Here is a 15,510-nt window from a genome sequence, read left to right as displayed (position 1 = left end):
ATATGACATTGACTTTCCATTGCCTTAGTTAATTTGTAGTATGATTGGTTAAAAAAACAATTGATGAGACCAAAAATTGCTGAGATTAAAATTTGTTGGAAGAAGACCTCATCAGGCGCATAGATTTTTTTTTATACAAATTTTGAAGTTTTGTTAGCTTCTTATGTCTGATATGTGTGTATTTACATTGATGGTCATGGCCATCAAAAGAAACATCTTACAGTAAATAATTTTAAATGAATAATATTGAGATTTTGATAATTTATTAACTTATAGAATAATTAATTTACAATTTTTTGATTTATATATTTTGAAGTATGTTTCAAATAAAAATAAGAACAATATTTGATTTTACGGTATATGTATTGATTAAATCGTACATATACAAATTTTATGTTATTCTTGTTCAATTATTTAGCGTACAAAATATTTTGTGTCAACTTTAAATGTATTTTTAAGTTTAAAACGACAAAGTCAAAATCAATATATGTAAAAATATTTAGAAAAATTAAAGATAAGAATTTAATGTGAATAAAAATGAACTATACACTATATTGTATATATTTATATGTTGATATATATGTATTAATTAGTAATTTATAATAATGAGTCCATATATTTATATAAGGTTTTCAAAAAAATATTATCTTAACGAAATATTTCACACTGGCCAAATTAGAAACTGATAAAATTTATTGATTTACCATGCTTTTTAATTTATCGAGTATTAATTTGTGGAGTTTAGAAAGTATTTTTTTCTTGAGAAAAGGTTGAGGTTGCAGGTGAAAATGGAAAATGTTTTAAAGGTATTGTGGAATGTGAAATGTTTTGATGTGGTATTGTAGCACTTTATCATAGCAATCAAAGTAAACTTTCTTTATATACATTTGCTGATCTAATTCAATTTAATTTATTGATGATTATCATTAAAATTTTGAGTCATATGCTCTTATGTTTTCTTCAGTTTAAACTAAATTCAAGATTTTCCACAATTTAATTATTATTATTTCTACAAGTTCAAAAAATAGAAATTTTTAAGATCTGTTTTGTGAATTTTAGAAAATAAATAAATTTCATTTAAAACTTATTAATATTTTTGATAAAAATAAACACAGTTTGTATATTAAAATGGAAACAATTTTAAAATTTTGTGTAGTTGAGGAAAATAATTAGTTAAGATATTAAATTAGGTAGTAGAAAACGTTTAGGTATTAAAAAGCTTAACTAAATTTAGTTGGAATATTTTCTATAATTTTCTCTTTCATTTATTAGTCAAAAATTCTGATCTAGTTCAATTTATTGATGATTATCACTGAAATACTTCGTTTGGTCACCTTGTGTGTTTTTGATATCTAATTTGAGAGTTTTGAAAAATATTTCTGAGGATATCAAATGTTATGTGTTTACTGAACTTGGCATCAAACATATGAAAATCATGTGTAGCTAACAATGTTAAAAAGGTTTGAAACACATTTAAAAACAAGTAATTAGATGGACATAAAAAATTTAACATATTTTATCTAAAACTAAAATATACCATTATATTAGAAAATATAATTATTCGATATCCGAAAATAAGAATTAAATATGTTTTTATGAAAATCAGTTCATATATAAATTCATATATTAACACAAAACAATAATACATTAAGCAAATAAAAAATATATCATCAAAAAGCTATACATATGCACAAATATTCACCAATACTTGTATGCTATAGAAGTTTTTTTGAATTGTTTGAAATATTCCAAAAATTAGAAAGATAAGATTTTGTAGTCTTTAAAATTAATAGAATGGTTAAACAGTTAAAAATCAGAAATAAATTCACAACTAAAATAATGAAAAGGAACGAGTCACCATATTATTTCTATTTCCTTCTATAGACATTATGTTTGAATGCTGAAACTTTTCAATGATTTGCCGTGGGTTTTTATATTTTCTTATCTGATCTATCGCGTCTAAGAAATACATATTGCTCGTCTTTAATATTCTTGCGAGTCTAAGTTTTTCTGTCTCCTCTCTTAGAGTTATCTACTCTTTTATTTTCTTCAGATTAATCTGAATTTTCATAGTGGTATCGCCACTTCTGTTTTTGTTGTGATATCTTCAAATCTAAGATAAAATGTTTCATATCTACTAAACTTAACGTAAAAACATATGAAAATTATGTCCAACAAACCATGTTAAAAAGTTTGAAATAAATTTAAAAACAACCAATTAGATGGACAAAAAAACATTAAACATCTTAACTTAAAACTAAAAAATGTGATTATATTATAAAATTTAATTATAGAATATTCCAAAATAAAAATTAAATATTTTCAATTAGTATCAGTTAATATAGTAACAAAAACAGTAATGCACTAAGCAAATAACAAATATATCAGCAAAACAAACTATGCTTATGCACAAATATTCACCCAGTACTTATAAGTTATATGAGTTTTTTATTTAAATTTATAAAAGAATATTAATTTGTATTTTTGAAACAGTAGAATGGTTGAATAGTTAAAAAAAATAGATTAAACATTGAAAAACACTAAAAAAGTGTGTCACTTTATTATCTCTATTAGACTTTAAATAGCTCTTGGTACACACAATAACAACCAAAATTTGTAATTTTTCAAAAGCAAATCACATCCTGAGAAAGTGTAACCATCACATAATTTTGATGAACGTAAAAAATCGAAAAATATTAGTTTAAGCATGACTAATGGTGGATTTGTTGACAATAACTCAGCCAATTAAATGAGTACGAGCACATGACTGATCTCAAAGAAATTTAACACATCTAATAGACATGATCCAAAATATTTTCAATTAGTATCAGTTAATATAGTAACAAAAACATTAATGCACTAAGCAAATAACAAATATATCAGCAAAACAAACTATGCTTATGCACAAATATTCACCCAGTACTTATAAGTTATATGAGTTTTTTTATTTAAATTTATAAAAGAATATTAATTTGTATTTTTGAAACAGTAGAATGGTTGAATAGTTAAAAAAATAGATTAAACATTGAAAAACACTAAAAAAGTGTGTCACTTTATTATCTCTATTAGACTTTAAATAGCTCTTGGTACACACAATAACAACCAAAATTTGTAATTTTTCAAAAGCAAATCACATCCTGAGAAAGTGTAACCATCACATAATTTTGATGAACGTAAAAAATCGAAAAATATTAGTTTAAGCATGACTAATGGTGGATTTGTTGACAATAACTCAACCAATTAAATGAGTACGAGCACATGACTGATCTCAAAGAAATTTAACACATCTAATAGACATGATCTAAACATTGAGTTTTTAATGACAATCATTCTTTGTTTCAAATTAACATGCGTGAAGATGAAAAGAAAACAATTCGGCAAAAAATTGAAACCCTCAAATTCCTTGTTAATCAGATGTCATATAAAATAAAATTTTGAAGAATCGAAACATCGTGTTATCATAATATCGACAAATCATGCAACTTTTGAGCAGTCTTTGATTTTACAAGAGAAATTGTTCGACAAATAATTTGTACTTATGGCTATTGTATGTGATGAAAAAATTAAAAACAACGAGTTGATGATGTTTTTCAAATGTATCATAACAAGTTTGCAAAATACTTGATTTTGCGAAAAACAAATTTAGATGGAAATCGTTATATATAGTAAGTGGTGATGAAAATATATTTGAATAATCACAACTATATAATAAAAACTAAAATAAACTATTATTCCAAAAATAAATCAATTACAAAAATGACGAGAGATATTTCAGAAATATGATTAACTATAGTGTGTTGAAACAAAAGTAAAAGATTAACTATAGTGTTAAAATTTCTCCACCACTTTCTACTAATTTATTTAGTTTTAAAGTAATAGAATGATTCAAACTATATTAATTCTTATTATTCTTTGTCGTATCCTTCCAAAATTCTTCATGACCTTATTACTTATCATATAATAATTTCAAATTTTTCATGAAGCTTCTGAGTAACATCATTACAATTGTGTTCATGTTCCTCTTTCAATCATTCACAATAAACACAAGTTAGTAACCATACAAACATTTAAGAAAGCCGTAACCAACTTATTTGCTTCCAATATTCTACCTTTTATAAGCAAAAAGTTAGATTCCTCATGCAGCAGTCTTCTTTTAATAAATCTAATTTCTATTTTTTTTTTTACTTGTTTCATCAATCGTTAATTTATACATCATCATTATATAAATGAATCAATGCAATATAAAGTCAATGTCATATAATGTACCATTCTTAGTTTTGGAAATAGAAACACAACTTTTCCTCTAAGCTCTTTTGTTTCAGTCACATTTTAATGTTTTATCTTATAAAAACATAAACGGGTAAATTAATTGGTTTCTATGAAAATTTACAAGAACGAACCTCCTTTTATTATTGGTTTCTAACATCTTTATGAGTAGGATTGACGTCAATTTTCCTTTTGTGTTACATGCACCAACACGTTGTACACCCAAACTTATTTGCTCATCAATTATCTTTACAGACTAATAATTTGATCATTTTTCATAAATTTTATCAAATTAATTAACTTTCCTAACTAATATAATTTTGCATTTAGTAAAGTAATTCTCCATCCGATTAAAACTTAAATCCAATCATTATTCATGACCCGCACCATAAATTCACCATCCTGTCGGAACTCCAGTGAATGATTTTCTAAACTCAATTTGCCGCCTTGAAGATAAACCGCAAATATTTTTTTCTGAAAACTTCCCTAAATCGATTTGTTACCTTGAAAAATAACCAAAGTCACTTTCTATGAACCCTAATTTTATAAAAAGAGAAAGACATAGATGTATGATTAGAAATTTTTGGTTTTATAGTTCATGGATAAGGAATAAAAGTTGAATTTACTCATTTAGGTTTTATTGGGTGGGTAATCAGTTTTACCAGACATGATTTTGTTAATTAATTACAATCTGGCTAATGTGGTAAAAATTGTGGGAAAATGATCAAATTATCAGTTTATTTGGTCAAAGATAAAATTATTAATTTAAAGGGACAACTGAAAAGAAAACAAGTTTGGATATACTGTGTATTGGTGCTAATGGTGGAAAATTAATGCCAACCCTTATAACATCTTCAGGATGTCCGACCTGTTTAAACAATCACACGGCCAACTTTTCTGAAGCATAATTGTGCGTTTCAATGAGTTTGCTTCCACATTAGTTAACCAACATAATTTGTGACAACAGCAACAACACTTAATTCCAACAAGATGCATATTCATAGAGAGAAGCTAAGAGAAGAAAGGAATCCAAAGTTCAAATACTCAAAATAAAAGAAGAGTCAAACTCAAGAAAACAAAGATGTTGGGGGCAGGGGAAGATGTAGGATCATCATCAAATGCTAGACTAGGAAACAACCATATATCTCTAAAATTTATATAGAGCAACTATGATCAATTAAACTCAATTATGATATATTGGAACAGAAAGCTCAGATCAGGAAACCTTCTGCCCTCTCCTGTCCTATGAACTGAGCTATAGGCATTAGACACTCACGGCGGGTTGTCAAACAAGTTATAAAACTACAAATGCAAGAGTCACTGGGCCATATCTTACTACCCAAAAATGGTACACAATCCATGAGATGTGGGTTGGTTCTATAATATTCATACAATAAAGAAATTAGACAAGCACTTAAAGGGGTGAGTGAAAGAGGACAAATTCACCTAATGGGTATCTATAGCAGATGATTAAAGACTCAACAACCTTGTGCACAAATTGGCAGGGGGAAATTCGAGAGTTAAAAAAAAAAACACAGATCAATGATTCATAACGAATAACAAGTGTACAGACAGTTATATAACTGGAAACTCACTGCGACATTTTTTTTCTTTGTAGCAAACGGTAAAACCTTAACAATAGATGAGATTCTTCAGATGAGCTTGAAAGGGAGAGGCCAAGGAGTGGATCTGGGGAGTTCGAGCTTGTCTTTGATTCTTTCAATCATCTTCTGCTTCTTCCCTCTCGAGTTCCCGTACGATCCTTTGAACCTTTTCCCTTTCTTCGTCTTACTATCCCCTCTCCCGCACACTTCCATCGCCGCCGCCGCCGGGGATAACGAAGAAGAATACCTCGCCGAACAAGTCAGCGCTGCAGACGTACGCTGCGTCATCATAATCCGCCGCGTCATGGAGCTGCACCACTGCATCGCCGCCGCCATCTCTCTCTCTCTCTTCCTCAACGTAGACGGAAACATTTCAAAGACTACTACTAAAAACACTTATGGGCCCAAATTGAGATAAATGGGCCTTTATGATTTTACTAGATTCAATAATGGAAAACCCATTAAAGGCCCGTTAAGTTCGCTTCTTCATTCAATATGTACGTACGTGTCCCCTCCACCACTCAGTGTTAACGATCAAATCAGAACAACGCGATGGAGCTTCTCTGCTCAACAACGTCTCTTTCCTCCTCCTCCTTCGCTCTGTCGTCTTCTCTTTTCGTTCCTCCGTCATTCTCCGTAAGCTACTTCGAGTTCTGTAGGAAAAAAACATTCTCCTAGTGGGATTATTATTAGTGATCAATGTTTGGTTTTGTTTACATTAGATGGGAGGCACAAAGAGGAGGTTAGTGGTTCTATGTAGCTCTGAAAAATCAGAGAAGGTATTTATTTCATTTTTTACCTAAACCCCATTTGCATTAGATTATATACAATTTGAACAAGAACCCAAAAAGACAAAGCTCTCGATGTTCACTAGAGAGTTTGTTACTTGTAGGAAGATAAGATGACAGTGTCAGTAACTGGAGCAACTGGCTTTATAGGCAGACGATTGGTTCACAGACTTCGTTCTGGTACTCTTCTTCTTCTTTTGCTTATTGATTATATATAGAGTGATGACGTTTTTAAAACAAGCATTCAAGTTTCTTAAATGCTTTACTCATTACGCAGATAATCACTCTGTCCGTGTCTTAACTCGCTCCAAATCCAAAGCTGAGCTTATATTTCCTGGTAAGAAGAAGGTAATCACTATTCTGCTAGGATCATAAACACTGTTTGTATGTGGCTAAGAAACTTATCTGCTTGTGATCTGATTCATCTACTTCTTGATGGCAGCCAAGGACTTCCCAGGTATCGTGATTGCTGAAGAAGGGGAGTGGAGAGACTGCATTCAAGGCTCTACTGCTGTTGTCAACTTGGCTGGTCTGCCTATTAGTACTAGGTGGTCTCCCGAGGTCAGTTTCTTCTCTAAACTTTGATGGCTTCTTCCTTTATCCTACTGCTGATATATTTGCTTGCTTTACAGATCAAGAAGGAGATCAAGGACAGCCGAGTCCGTGTCACTTCTAAAGTTAGTAGTGGTTACTCATTTGATTGTAGTCTTTAGCTCTTCTCATGTTGACTAGTTATTCTGATTCATAAGTTTTTTTTTTTTTTTCTTGTGAAACTTCATCAAGGTTGTTGAGTTGATTAATAATTCACCAGTGGATGCTCGACCTACCGTTCTTGTTAGCGCCACAGCTGTTGGTTACTATGGTCTGTCACCAAAGTTTCACACTCTGACCCATGCCAACAAGAATACTAATGATCTTTAAATTAACAGGTGCTAGTGAGACAGGAGTCTTTGATGAAAAGAGTCCGTCAGGAAATGATTATCTTTCAGAGGTACTAATCCTGGAACACACTTTCTTCCGGTTTGGTTCATGAAATGTCAATCTGACTCTATGTACATGTGCGCTTAGGTTTGCAGAGAATGGGAAGGAACAGCGCTGAAAGCCAATAAGGATGTAAGAGTTGCACTTATCCGCATTGGTGTTGTTCTGGGTAAAGATGGTGGGGCTTTAGCCATGATGATACCCTTTTTCCAAATGTTTGCTGGAGGACCTCTGGGTTCAGGACAACAATGGTAAACTCCAACAATTCTTCTTCTTGCCTCTCTGCTAATCTAACTGGCCATTTTTCGCATAATTCACTGAGTAGGTTCTCTTGGATTCACGTGGATGACTTGGTGAATCTTATCTACGAAGCCCTCACTAAACCATCCTATCAAGGTAACAACATCACGTACATGTTTCTCTTCTATGTTATTTTACCTACTTAAGATTAAAAGAGGAATGCTATTCTGGTGTTGGTTGGTGCAGGAGTTATAAACGGGACTGCGCCAAACCCGGTTAGGCTTGGGGAGATGTGCCAGCAGCTAGGCAGCGTTCTTGGTCGGCCGTCGTGGCTACCAGTTCCTGACTTTGCACTCAAAGCTTTGCTCGGAGAAGGTGCAACTGTGGTTCTTGAAGGACAGAAGGTTTTACCTGTAAGAGCCAAAGAGCTTGGCTTTGAATTCAAGTACAAATACATTAAAGATGCTCTTAGAGCCATTATGCAGTAAGGTGCCAACACAGAGATCATCTTCCCGCATCAGATTTGGTTATAGAAAAACAAGAGATTCTTTTGCTATTCGTCTTATTTTTGAGTTAAAAACTCGAGGCATATGCATGTATGGTCCAAGTGTTTTCCAGTGAAATCTCAGAACTGTAGAGAGTGAAACTCAGAAGAAGACATGTCTTAATTGAAATCACATATCTTATTTCATATCTACTGTTCTTAGCTCATGAATGAAAGAGCAGAGAATGAATCTGACAATAGAAAACACGTGATTCTACCATCTCTCTCTCACTCATCAAACCAACCAGAGAAGAAAAACAGAGAGCTTTATTAAATTATTTGTTTCATTGTTTAATTCGAGGCACTAGTACTGATATAATACACAGAGGGATCATACATAGACCGGCAGACTGAGTTAATCATCAACCCCTCAATGAATACTTCTTCCCAGTGAAAGCTTGGAACTTGGACTCTTCTTTCTTCTCTTCTTCCTCTTTCTTTGTCTCCTTTCCAGCTCCAACCTGAAAACAAACTTATCAATAAGTAATCTATCTCTTAATTCAATTGCATTTACCAAAAAAGTTTGAATGAGTACTTTTGGAGCTTCTTTTGGAGCACGGTTTGCGTTGGCCCCAAACACAAGCTTTCCTTGAGCTTGTCGCGCAGCTCTCTCTGAGCCACTTGCTACAGACGACTGTCCATTACCACTAGCAACAGCAGGCTGTTTGTCTTTTGCGCTAGAGGAGGAAGAAGGTGGCTCATAGGAAAGAGGTCTCCCATCTAACCGTCTTCCAGATCCCGTGAAAGGATTAAACTTTGGTTCAGGTTCAGGCACAACTTCCTCAGCTGAAGTAAGAAAAAAAAACATGATAATCTAACAGCTTGAAGCTAATAGTAAGTCCATCTAATGAGTGATGATTCCATGTCAATAGATACATACCTTTTGCCAGAGCCTTAGCTGCAGCAGTAGGTGCTTTAGGACGTTCAGGCTCTTTGTAATCAAGGGGAGGTGCAAAATCAACCTCACAGTCAGTTTCAATGATGCTGATACCATTAGCAGGCTTTGTTTCAACAATATCTATGAAGTACTTCTTATTGTTGTATGGAACCATAATGCTATCCCCAGTGGTTAGGCATGAGTAGTTTCTCAAAGCCGTCTCCAAGCTGCAAGAAGGTTCATTCGCAGAGTCATATATATATGGAAAAACCTTTCTAGAAAGCAATAATGAACGAGATAAAGAGAGGTGTGGATGAGGACTACTCACATGGCTTTAGGGTTGGATATATCGAGGAAGTCAGTAGTGTGGGGCTGTAGTTTAACATAAGTCCCCTTAGGAAGAGTGACATTTCTAACTCTCACAATGTCTCCTTCTTGCAGCAGCAGATTCTGCATCATCTGGATTAAGATCATCAAAGTGGCAAACAATCAGCAGCATGATCCCGAGTAATGTATTTAAACTGACAATAAGAAAAGGAAAGTGAAAGTTACCCAGTAAGGCATGTAAATCATGCCTTCTTCAGCAATGAACTCAAGGACGCCACAGTGTGAAACACGTTCACTTCCAGCATTACGAAGCTCAAACAGCATAGGATAGTCAATATGCAAAGATGCTGCAAAAGTTTCCACAATAATAAGACTACTCTGATAGCTGTTTTAAGTTTAAGAGCTACTAAACCAAATCGAAAAGAGAGAGACAGAGAGAGAGAAAGTAGTGGCGTACCGAGACGATCAAGGGCTGATGGGGGCATTATAACTGAGATCAATTTAACAACACAAGTCAGACTTGAACAATATAAATAGTAAAATTGAATGGAAACAGAGATCAGTGTGTTAATTAAAAAAAAAAAGGGTCTTACTCTTGTCACCACTTTCAATTTGAGGCTGCAAGGAAGAGAAAAGGAAACAGAAATTAGAAACAACAAGTAATGGAAAGCCAAGTATATATGCATAATTCCAAATTTGAAAATCAGATATCAAAACAAATAAAAAGAGAGATGAAGGGAGACCTTGTCGATGAAAGAAGCAGGGTAGCAGCGGTAACTATGCTCAAAGGTGGTTCCGGGATAATGGTATCCATCGAAAAACTGCAATGTCCCAAAAAGGGTTGAGTGAGCTTAGATTGAAAGATTAAACCTTTGTGGACAAGACCCACACTTACCATAGTTTAGATGCTTGGACTGGTAGAGATATATAAGTTAAACCCAACCTACAGAAAACAGAGAGTCGAGTCAATTCAAAGAGTCATCGAAATCTGAATAAAACCAATTCCTATCCAGCCGGAAATATCAAAAGTCGGTGACTTTTCGAGCTAAATTAAGACCTCAGATTCGAATATCAGCAGCAGACAAAGAAAACCTAAGATTCGAACCTACCCACAAAAATCAAGATCCTCAGAAACCCGAAAGTCACAAAACTAGGAGGGAGGGAGGGAGGGATATATCAATCAATTGAGCTACCGTACCGACCATTAGAGAAGTTATTTACCTGTGAGCAACAAGGGAAATTGAATCAATTGATGTTTCCCAACCACCGAAGCAAAAGTTAAGTAATCAATCGGTGATCACGTACGTTCCTTTTATATACCACACATACGATATTACTCAGCCCATTAGACCTTTAGTTATTTGTTGGCTCATTGGGCCTAGTTATGAACTGTTGAGGAATCAGCAAGTTTGTTTGATCAACTAAACTAAACACTCGACTGACAACTCTCAATCTGACTGTACAAGATGCCGATCTTCGGCTTAGGAGTTTGGACAATGGAGAAAGATGGCATTCGAACGCCATCTCGGCCGTGCTGGTACTGTCACTTAGCTCTCTTTCTCAAATCTCTTACCGTCATGTCTGGAGATGTGAATAGAATATTGGGTTTGTTGAAAGCTGGAATTTTTATTTGGGATTTTTATTTGGACTATGTTGCATCAGCTATCATCTTAACCTATCTCTTAGTTCTGATATGTCTTGGTTTCGCATCTATGGAATTCAGATCATGGCCACGTTATTGAGGCTTGCAAGGACAGTCTCAAGAAACTTCGAACTTGATTATCTCGAAATTTACCTTGTTCATTACCCCGCACACTGGTGAGATCTCTGCCTTATTCCATGTGTTATAAGTTGAGACCACTGCATTTTGTTGCATAACCAAATCCTCCTATTTGACCGGCTAAAATAAAGTTCTTTACATAGATAACATGGCATGATGACATGGAAAAGTCTTGTTTCAATTGGTTAGGTCCGCAGCATTGGTATCAGAGGTATAGGAGGCCGTCTATCAATCATCTAAATATTTGGTTATTAATTATGGTTAATGATGGGATATGGGGTTCAAGTTTTCACAAAAAAATATCTTAACAACTCCTTTTTGTTTTTGTAGCTGATAGAGTTAAAAAGACTGAACCTTTGAGTCTTTGACTGACATTTATAAAAAGGACTGAACCCAACTTCCTTGTTGTTGATATGAACCAATACAGGAAGTGGCGGAGGAGAAGTACAAAAGGACAGGGGGCACAGGTTGTGCTGAGGTGGTGATACCAAAGACATGGAGAGGTTGGAAAAGAATTTATAAGGTTTAGGAATTGGAATCGACAAAAGAGGACATGGAGGTGTTGAAAAGCATGGACCGTACGAACCAACCGGCCAAGTTTTGGGGGGGGGGGGGGGCATTGATCTCTATGTTTGAATGATGATCATAGCTCTTGTCTTTATTATTTGTTAAAAACAGATTCTGATTTTCCACAAGGAAAGATCGTATGGAAAAGACGAGGTTGTCCTTTATACGGGTTCTAGCTTGGTAGTATTAGAGATGAGGGCATGTTAGTAAAATGACAAGTATTGAGCTCTTTCTTTCTTTCTGCTTCTCTCGTCATTCGACTGTACTCATCTTTCTTCTCCCTGCCTGCCTTAAGATCTCTTTCTTAATCAATATATTATCCGTTTGCCTGTTTCTTCTACAAGCTCGTAAGCTTTCGCGCCTTTTATCTTTTATCTTTTTTTTTATTTGTCTGGTCGTGGGGTATTGAAAGTGTTTCTCCTTTGGATTTTGTATTTTTCAATTTCTGTTTGTTTTAGGGCGCAAAGGCTTTTAGATTGATTCATTTCTACACTTTTCGTATCCCTTATAACCTGTTTTCTGGTGAATTTAGATTATTATGCTAACGACGGAACCCTAGCTGGGAAATGATTACGATAATTATAATAAAATTGTTTTTCTTTTAAAAATGACTCTCATGATTTTAAGGTAAGAAAGAACAAAAAAAAAAGTAAACTGACAGTTCTCACAGATGTTAGATTGATTATGTCCTGCTTCTTGTAATTCTTACTCTTGTTTCAGAGGAAGCAAGAAGAAGCTTTCATTTTTATTAGCTATCTTTTTTTTCTTTTTTTTTGAAGAATGGAGAATGGTGGGCAGTGTGCAAATGGGTCTGATTACTTAAAAGGAGCACACTCTATGGTAAACAAATCTATTTTTTGCTTTTTCTTTAAATCTTTCTTACTCTCATTGATTGACAACTAGTGTGTGTGTGTGTGTGTGTGTGTACAGTGGAATATGCTGCCTCACCATCAGATCAAAGAGCAACACAATGCCTTGGTCATGAATAAAAAGATCATGTCCATCCTCGCCGAAAGAGACGCCGCTGTTCACGAACGAAACCAAGCTGTCTCCGCCAAAATCGAAGCCCTTGCAGCTCGGGACCAAGCCCTTCTGCAACGGGACAAAGCCCTGGCCGAAAGGGATAAAGCTTTGATTGAGAGGGACAATGCTTTTGCTGCCCTTCAACACCATGAAAACAGTCTCAACTTTGCTTTGTCCGGTGGGAAGCGCTGTCAAGGAGCGGATGATGATGATGATGATGTTTTGTTCACTATTGATGATCTCTGCCCTACTACATCAACTAACACGACCAAGGCAATCAAGAGGAAAAAAGAGAACAAACCAAAAGGAAAGAAAGTGGGTGAAGATCTGAACCTTCTGGTTGCTGCTCCTGGAAAGAAACGTAAAAAAGATTGGGACACTAACCATTTCGGTTTAAACTTGGTCACCTTCGACGAAAAGACTATGCCCGTGCCGGTTTGCACGTGCACGGGCTCTGCGCATCAGTGTTACAAATGGGGGAATGGTGGTTGGCAATCGTCTTGCTGCACGACCACTTTGTCGCTGTATCCATTACCGCAGAAGCCAAACAAGAGGCATTCTCGGGTGGGCGGTAGGAAGATGAGCGGGAACGTTTTCTCCAGATTACTAAGCCATTTAGCAGCAGAAGGATATGATCTCTCGTCTCGTGTTGACCTAAAAGACTATTGGGCTAGGCACGGCACCAACCGCTACATCACTATTAAGTAACTAGCCTCAACTGTCTTCGGCTCTTAATTCTTAAGTTTAGGTGTTTTGTCTATGGTAAAACCAAATATGTTAAATATGTTTTGATTTGAAAAACAAATCTCAACTGTTTTCAGATTACACAATCTTAATTTTCATTTTCCAGTTGGTGATTATATTATAACTTAAACGTTCACTTTACTAGTCTCTCCTCTTATAACGAGGAGAGGAAAGCACAATAAAAATTTCGAAAAATGAGTGAACAAAGTGCTGGAGTGTAGCAGCTGCCAGAGATGGGGTGGCTTGCCAAAACAAGAGGAGCATTCTTGGAAATTCCGAATCCAGCGACTCTGAAAGTTTTGGTCATAAGCAGCTCAGCTACGTTCACATACGGAATTGCCTTGGCCGATGAATGGTTGTTTCACGGCAGGAGCCACACGGGATTCGGGTGGATCATCAACTACGCATTGTTCTTGATGTGTCTTCCTTTTCTCATCTTGTGCTGAGGGCCGCTCAGCGAGTTGACGAAACCGAGAGAAACTGTTGCCGGAGTTTAACCGTTGTGGTTGCTTCAGCTAGAATAAACGCGTCATCTCCTACAATAAACGCGCCATTTCATTTCCGTCGCATGGTAAAGTAACATCATGTCGTACCCGTTAGCCAAAAAAAAAATAGAGATGTGTTTGGTTTAGTGATCAGACCGGTTCTGGAATCTATTAACAATAAATGTTATTTTGACATTTGAAAAAGTACATTTAACGTTTTGAAAAGGAAAACTTCTTTTAAAATACTTAAACTAATTTTCATTTGCTATAAAACTACTGGGGTCGGTCCGCCCGTAGTTAGAAAAAAACTATTTTATATGAATCTATATTAATTTTATGAAACATTTAAAAAAAAATTGTAGATTGAAAACGATATGTTGTTATTTTTAATAAATAGTTTTGAACTGAATTAATGATAATAACCTTCATTATTCTATGAAGAACAATCTAATATAATAGGATTAATGATGCCCTTCATCTGCATATAATTATGCAATGATCATGCCAGAAAAATATGTTAAGAAAAAACTTATATTATCTAAGCCAAAAAAACCTTTTGTTAGTGTGAATAGCTTGGTCTTTGTATGTTTGAATTAAAATGTGATAGTTTTTTCCTAATGAAAGTCATACTTCAACCTCTCCGCCACTCTTTAAATTGAAAACGGCATGTCGTTATTAAATAAGTTTAGAATTTATTAGATAGGTTTTACTATTAATTTAGAAGTTATTAATACCGTGGAAACTTGCGTTTTGAATTAACAATATATTTAAATTAAATGATAATATTGCATAAATGTTTTTATAGAACCCATGCTCGTATGTAATAAAGAGCTTATGCTGCAGATGCGTGTAATTATCTTGCAAAATATATTTTTGCATTGGTGTATTAATACTTTGAAATAAAACCTTTTACCGTACAAAGGGAATCGTTCAAAATTTTCAAATATCAAAGTGTTCGTTTATTCAAATAGCTAGGTAGGAGTAATATATAATAATATGTTTGCGCTATTGTATGAAAAAAAGAAGTTAAGAGCACTATTTATCGTGAAATCATGGACCTTAAAAAATAAATTGATGTAAATGGGTAAAGCAAATAATTATTCTTATGTTTTTTTTGCTAAAACATTATTCATATGTTAAATGCTCAGTATATGTATATCAAATTAGTAAATTCAATTTTGCATTCACTATATAATATTATACATTTTATATGTACGTTCACGGTAAACCTATTGGTTCATCTATTTTTTTGGTTTTTACGTTCTATTTTGCCCATTAAAATAA

The 15,510-nt window shown here is 34.2% G+C and overlaps 4 protein-coding genes across 7 annotated transcripts; 2 read left to right on the top strand and 2 right to left on the bottom strand.

Annotated features, from left to right (window-relative positions):
- Nucleotides 1-5,784: 5,784 nt before the first annotated feature.
- Nucleotides 5,785-6,251, bottom strand: LOC103864265 (30S ribosomal protein S31, mitochondrial). Its single transcript, XM_009142023.3, has one exon. The coding sequence runs from the start codon at nt 6,240-6,242 to the stop codon at nt 5,919-5,921; it is 324 nt and encodes a 107-aa protein (XP_009140271.2). The 5' UTR covers nt 6,243-6,251; the 3' UTR covers nt 5,785-5,918.
- Nucleotides 6,252-6,316: 65 nt separating this feature from the next.
- On the top strand, nt 6,317-8,570 carry LOC103864263 (epimerase family protein SDR39U1 homolog, chloroplastic). Its single transcript, XM_009142019.3, has 11 exons — nt 6,317-6,506; nt 6,593-6,649; nt 6,763-6,838; nt 6,936-6,995; nt 7,101-7,219; nt 7,291-7,335; nt 7,442-7,520; nt 7,588-7,649; nt 7,727-7,890; nt 7,965-8,035; nt 8,126-8,570. The coding sequence occupies exons 1-11, from the start codon at nt 6,423-6,425 to the stop codon at nt 8,365-8,367; spliced, it is 1,059 nt and encodes a 352-aa protein (XP_009140267.1). The 5' UTR covers nt 6,317-6,422; the 3' UTR covers nt 8,368-8,570.
- Nucleotides 8,571-8,671: 101 nt separating this feature from the next.
- Nucleotides 8,672-10,908, bottom strand: LOC103864264 (ubiquitin recognition factor in ER-associated degradation protein 1). 2 transcript variants are annotated; one of them, XM_009142020.3, is made up of 10 exons: nt 10,849-10,908; nt 10,523-10,570; nt 10,371-10,448; nt 10,221-10,245; nt 10,085-10,117; nt 9,853-9,974; nt 9,629-9,759; nt 9,304-9,527; nt 8,959-9,209; nt 8,672-8,884 (listed from the first exon to the last, which is right to left on the bottom strand). In XM_009142020.3, exons 2-10 carry the CDS (start codon nt 10,523-10,525, stop codon nt 8,786-8,788), a joined length of 966 nt encoding a protein of 321 aa, XP_009140268.1. In that variant the 5' UTR covers nt 10,526-10,570; nt 10,849-10,908; the 3' UTR covers nt 8,672-8,785. The 2 variants fall into 2 exon arrangements, with proteins under 2 accessions (XP_009140268.1, XP_033146482.1); XM_033290591.1 differs by lacking the exon at nt 10,849-10,908 and adding an exon at nt 10,737-10,815.
- A 1,269-nt stretch (nt 10,909-12,177) lies between these two features.
- LOC103864260 (protein BASIC PENTACYSTEINE4) lies at nt 12,178-13,869 on the top strand. Of its 3 annotated transcripts, none has more exons than XM_009142018.3 (3): nt 12,178-12,321; nt 12,754-12,814; nt 12,905-13,869. In XM_009142018.3, exons 2-3 carry the CDS (start codon nt 12,755-12,757, stop codon nt 13,703-13,705), a joined length of 861 nt encoding a protein of 286 aa, XP_009140266.1. In that variant the 5' UTR covers nt 12,178-12,321; nt 12,754; the 3' UTR covers nt 13,706-13,869. The 3 variants fall into 3 exon arrangements, with proteins under 3 accessions (XP_009140266.1, XP_033146483.1, XP_033146484.1); XM_033290592.1 differs by having other exon boundaries at nt 12,181-12,321; nt 12,695-12,814; XM_033290593.1 differs by lacking the exon at nt 12,178-12,321 and having other exon boundaries at nt 12,339-12,814.
- The last annotated feature ends 1,641 nt before the right edge of the window (nt 13,870-15,510 follow it).

This window comes from Brassica rapa, chromosome A04 (genome assembly GCF_000309985.2).
Source record: "Brassica rapa cultivar Chiifu-401-42 chromosome A04, CAAS_Brap_v3.01, whole genome shotgun sequence".
NCBI classification, from domain to species: Eukaryota; Viridiplantae; Streptophyta; class Magnoliopsida; order Brassicales; family Brassicaceae; genus Brassica; species Brassica rapa.
This window is presented reverse-complemented; position numbering and strand designations above follow the sequence as displayed.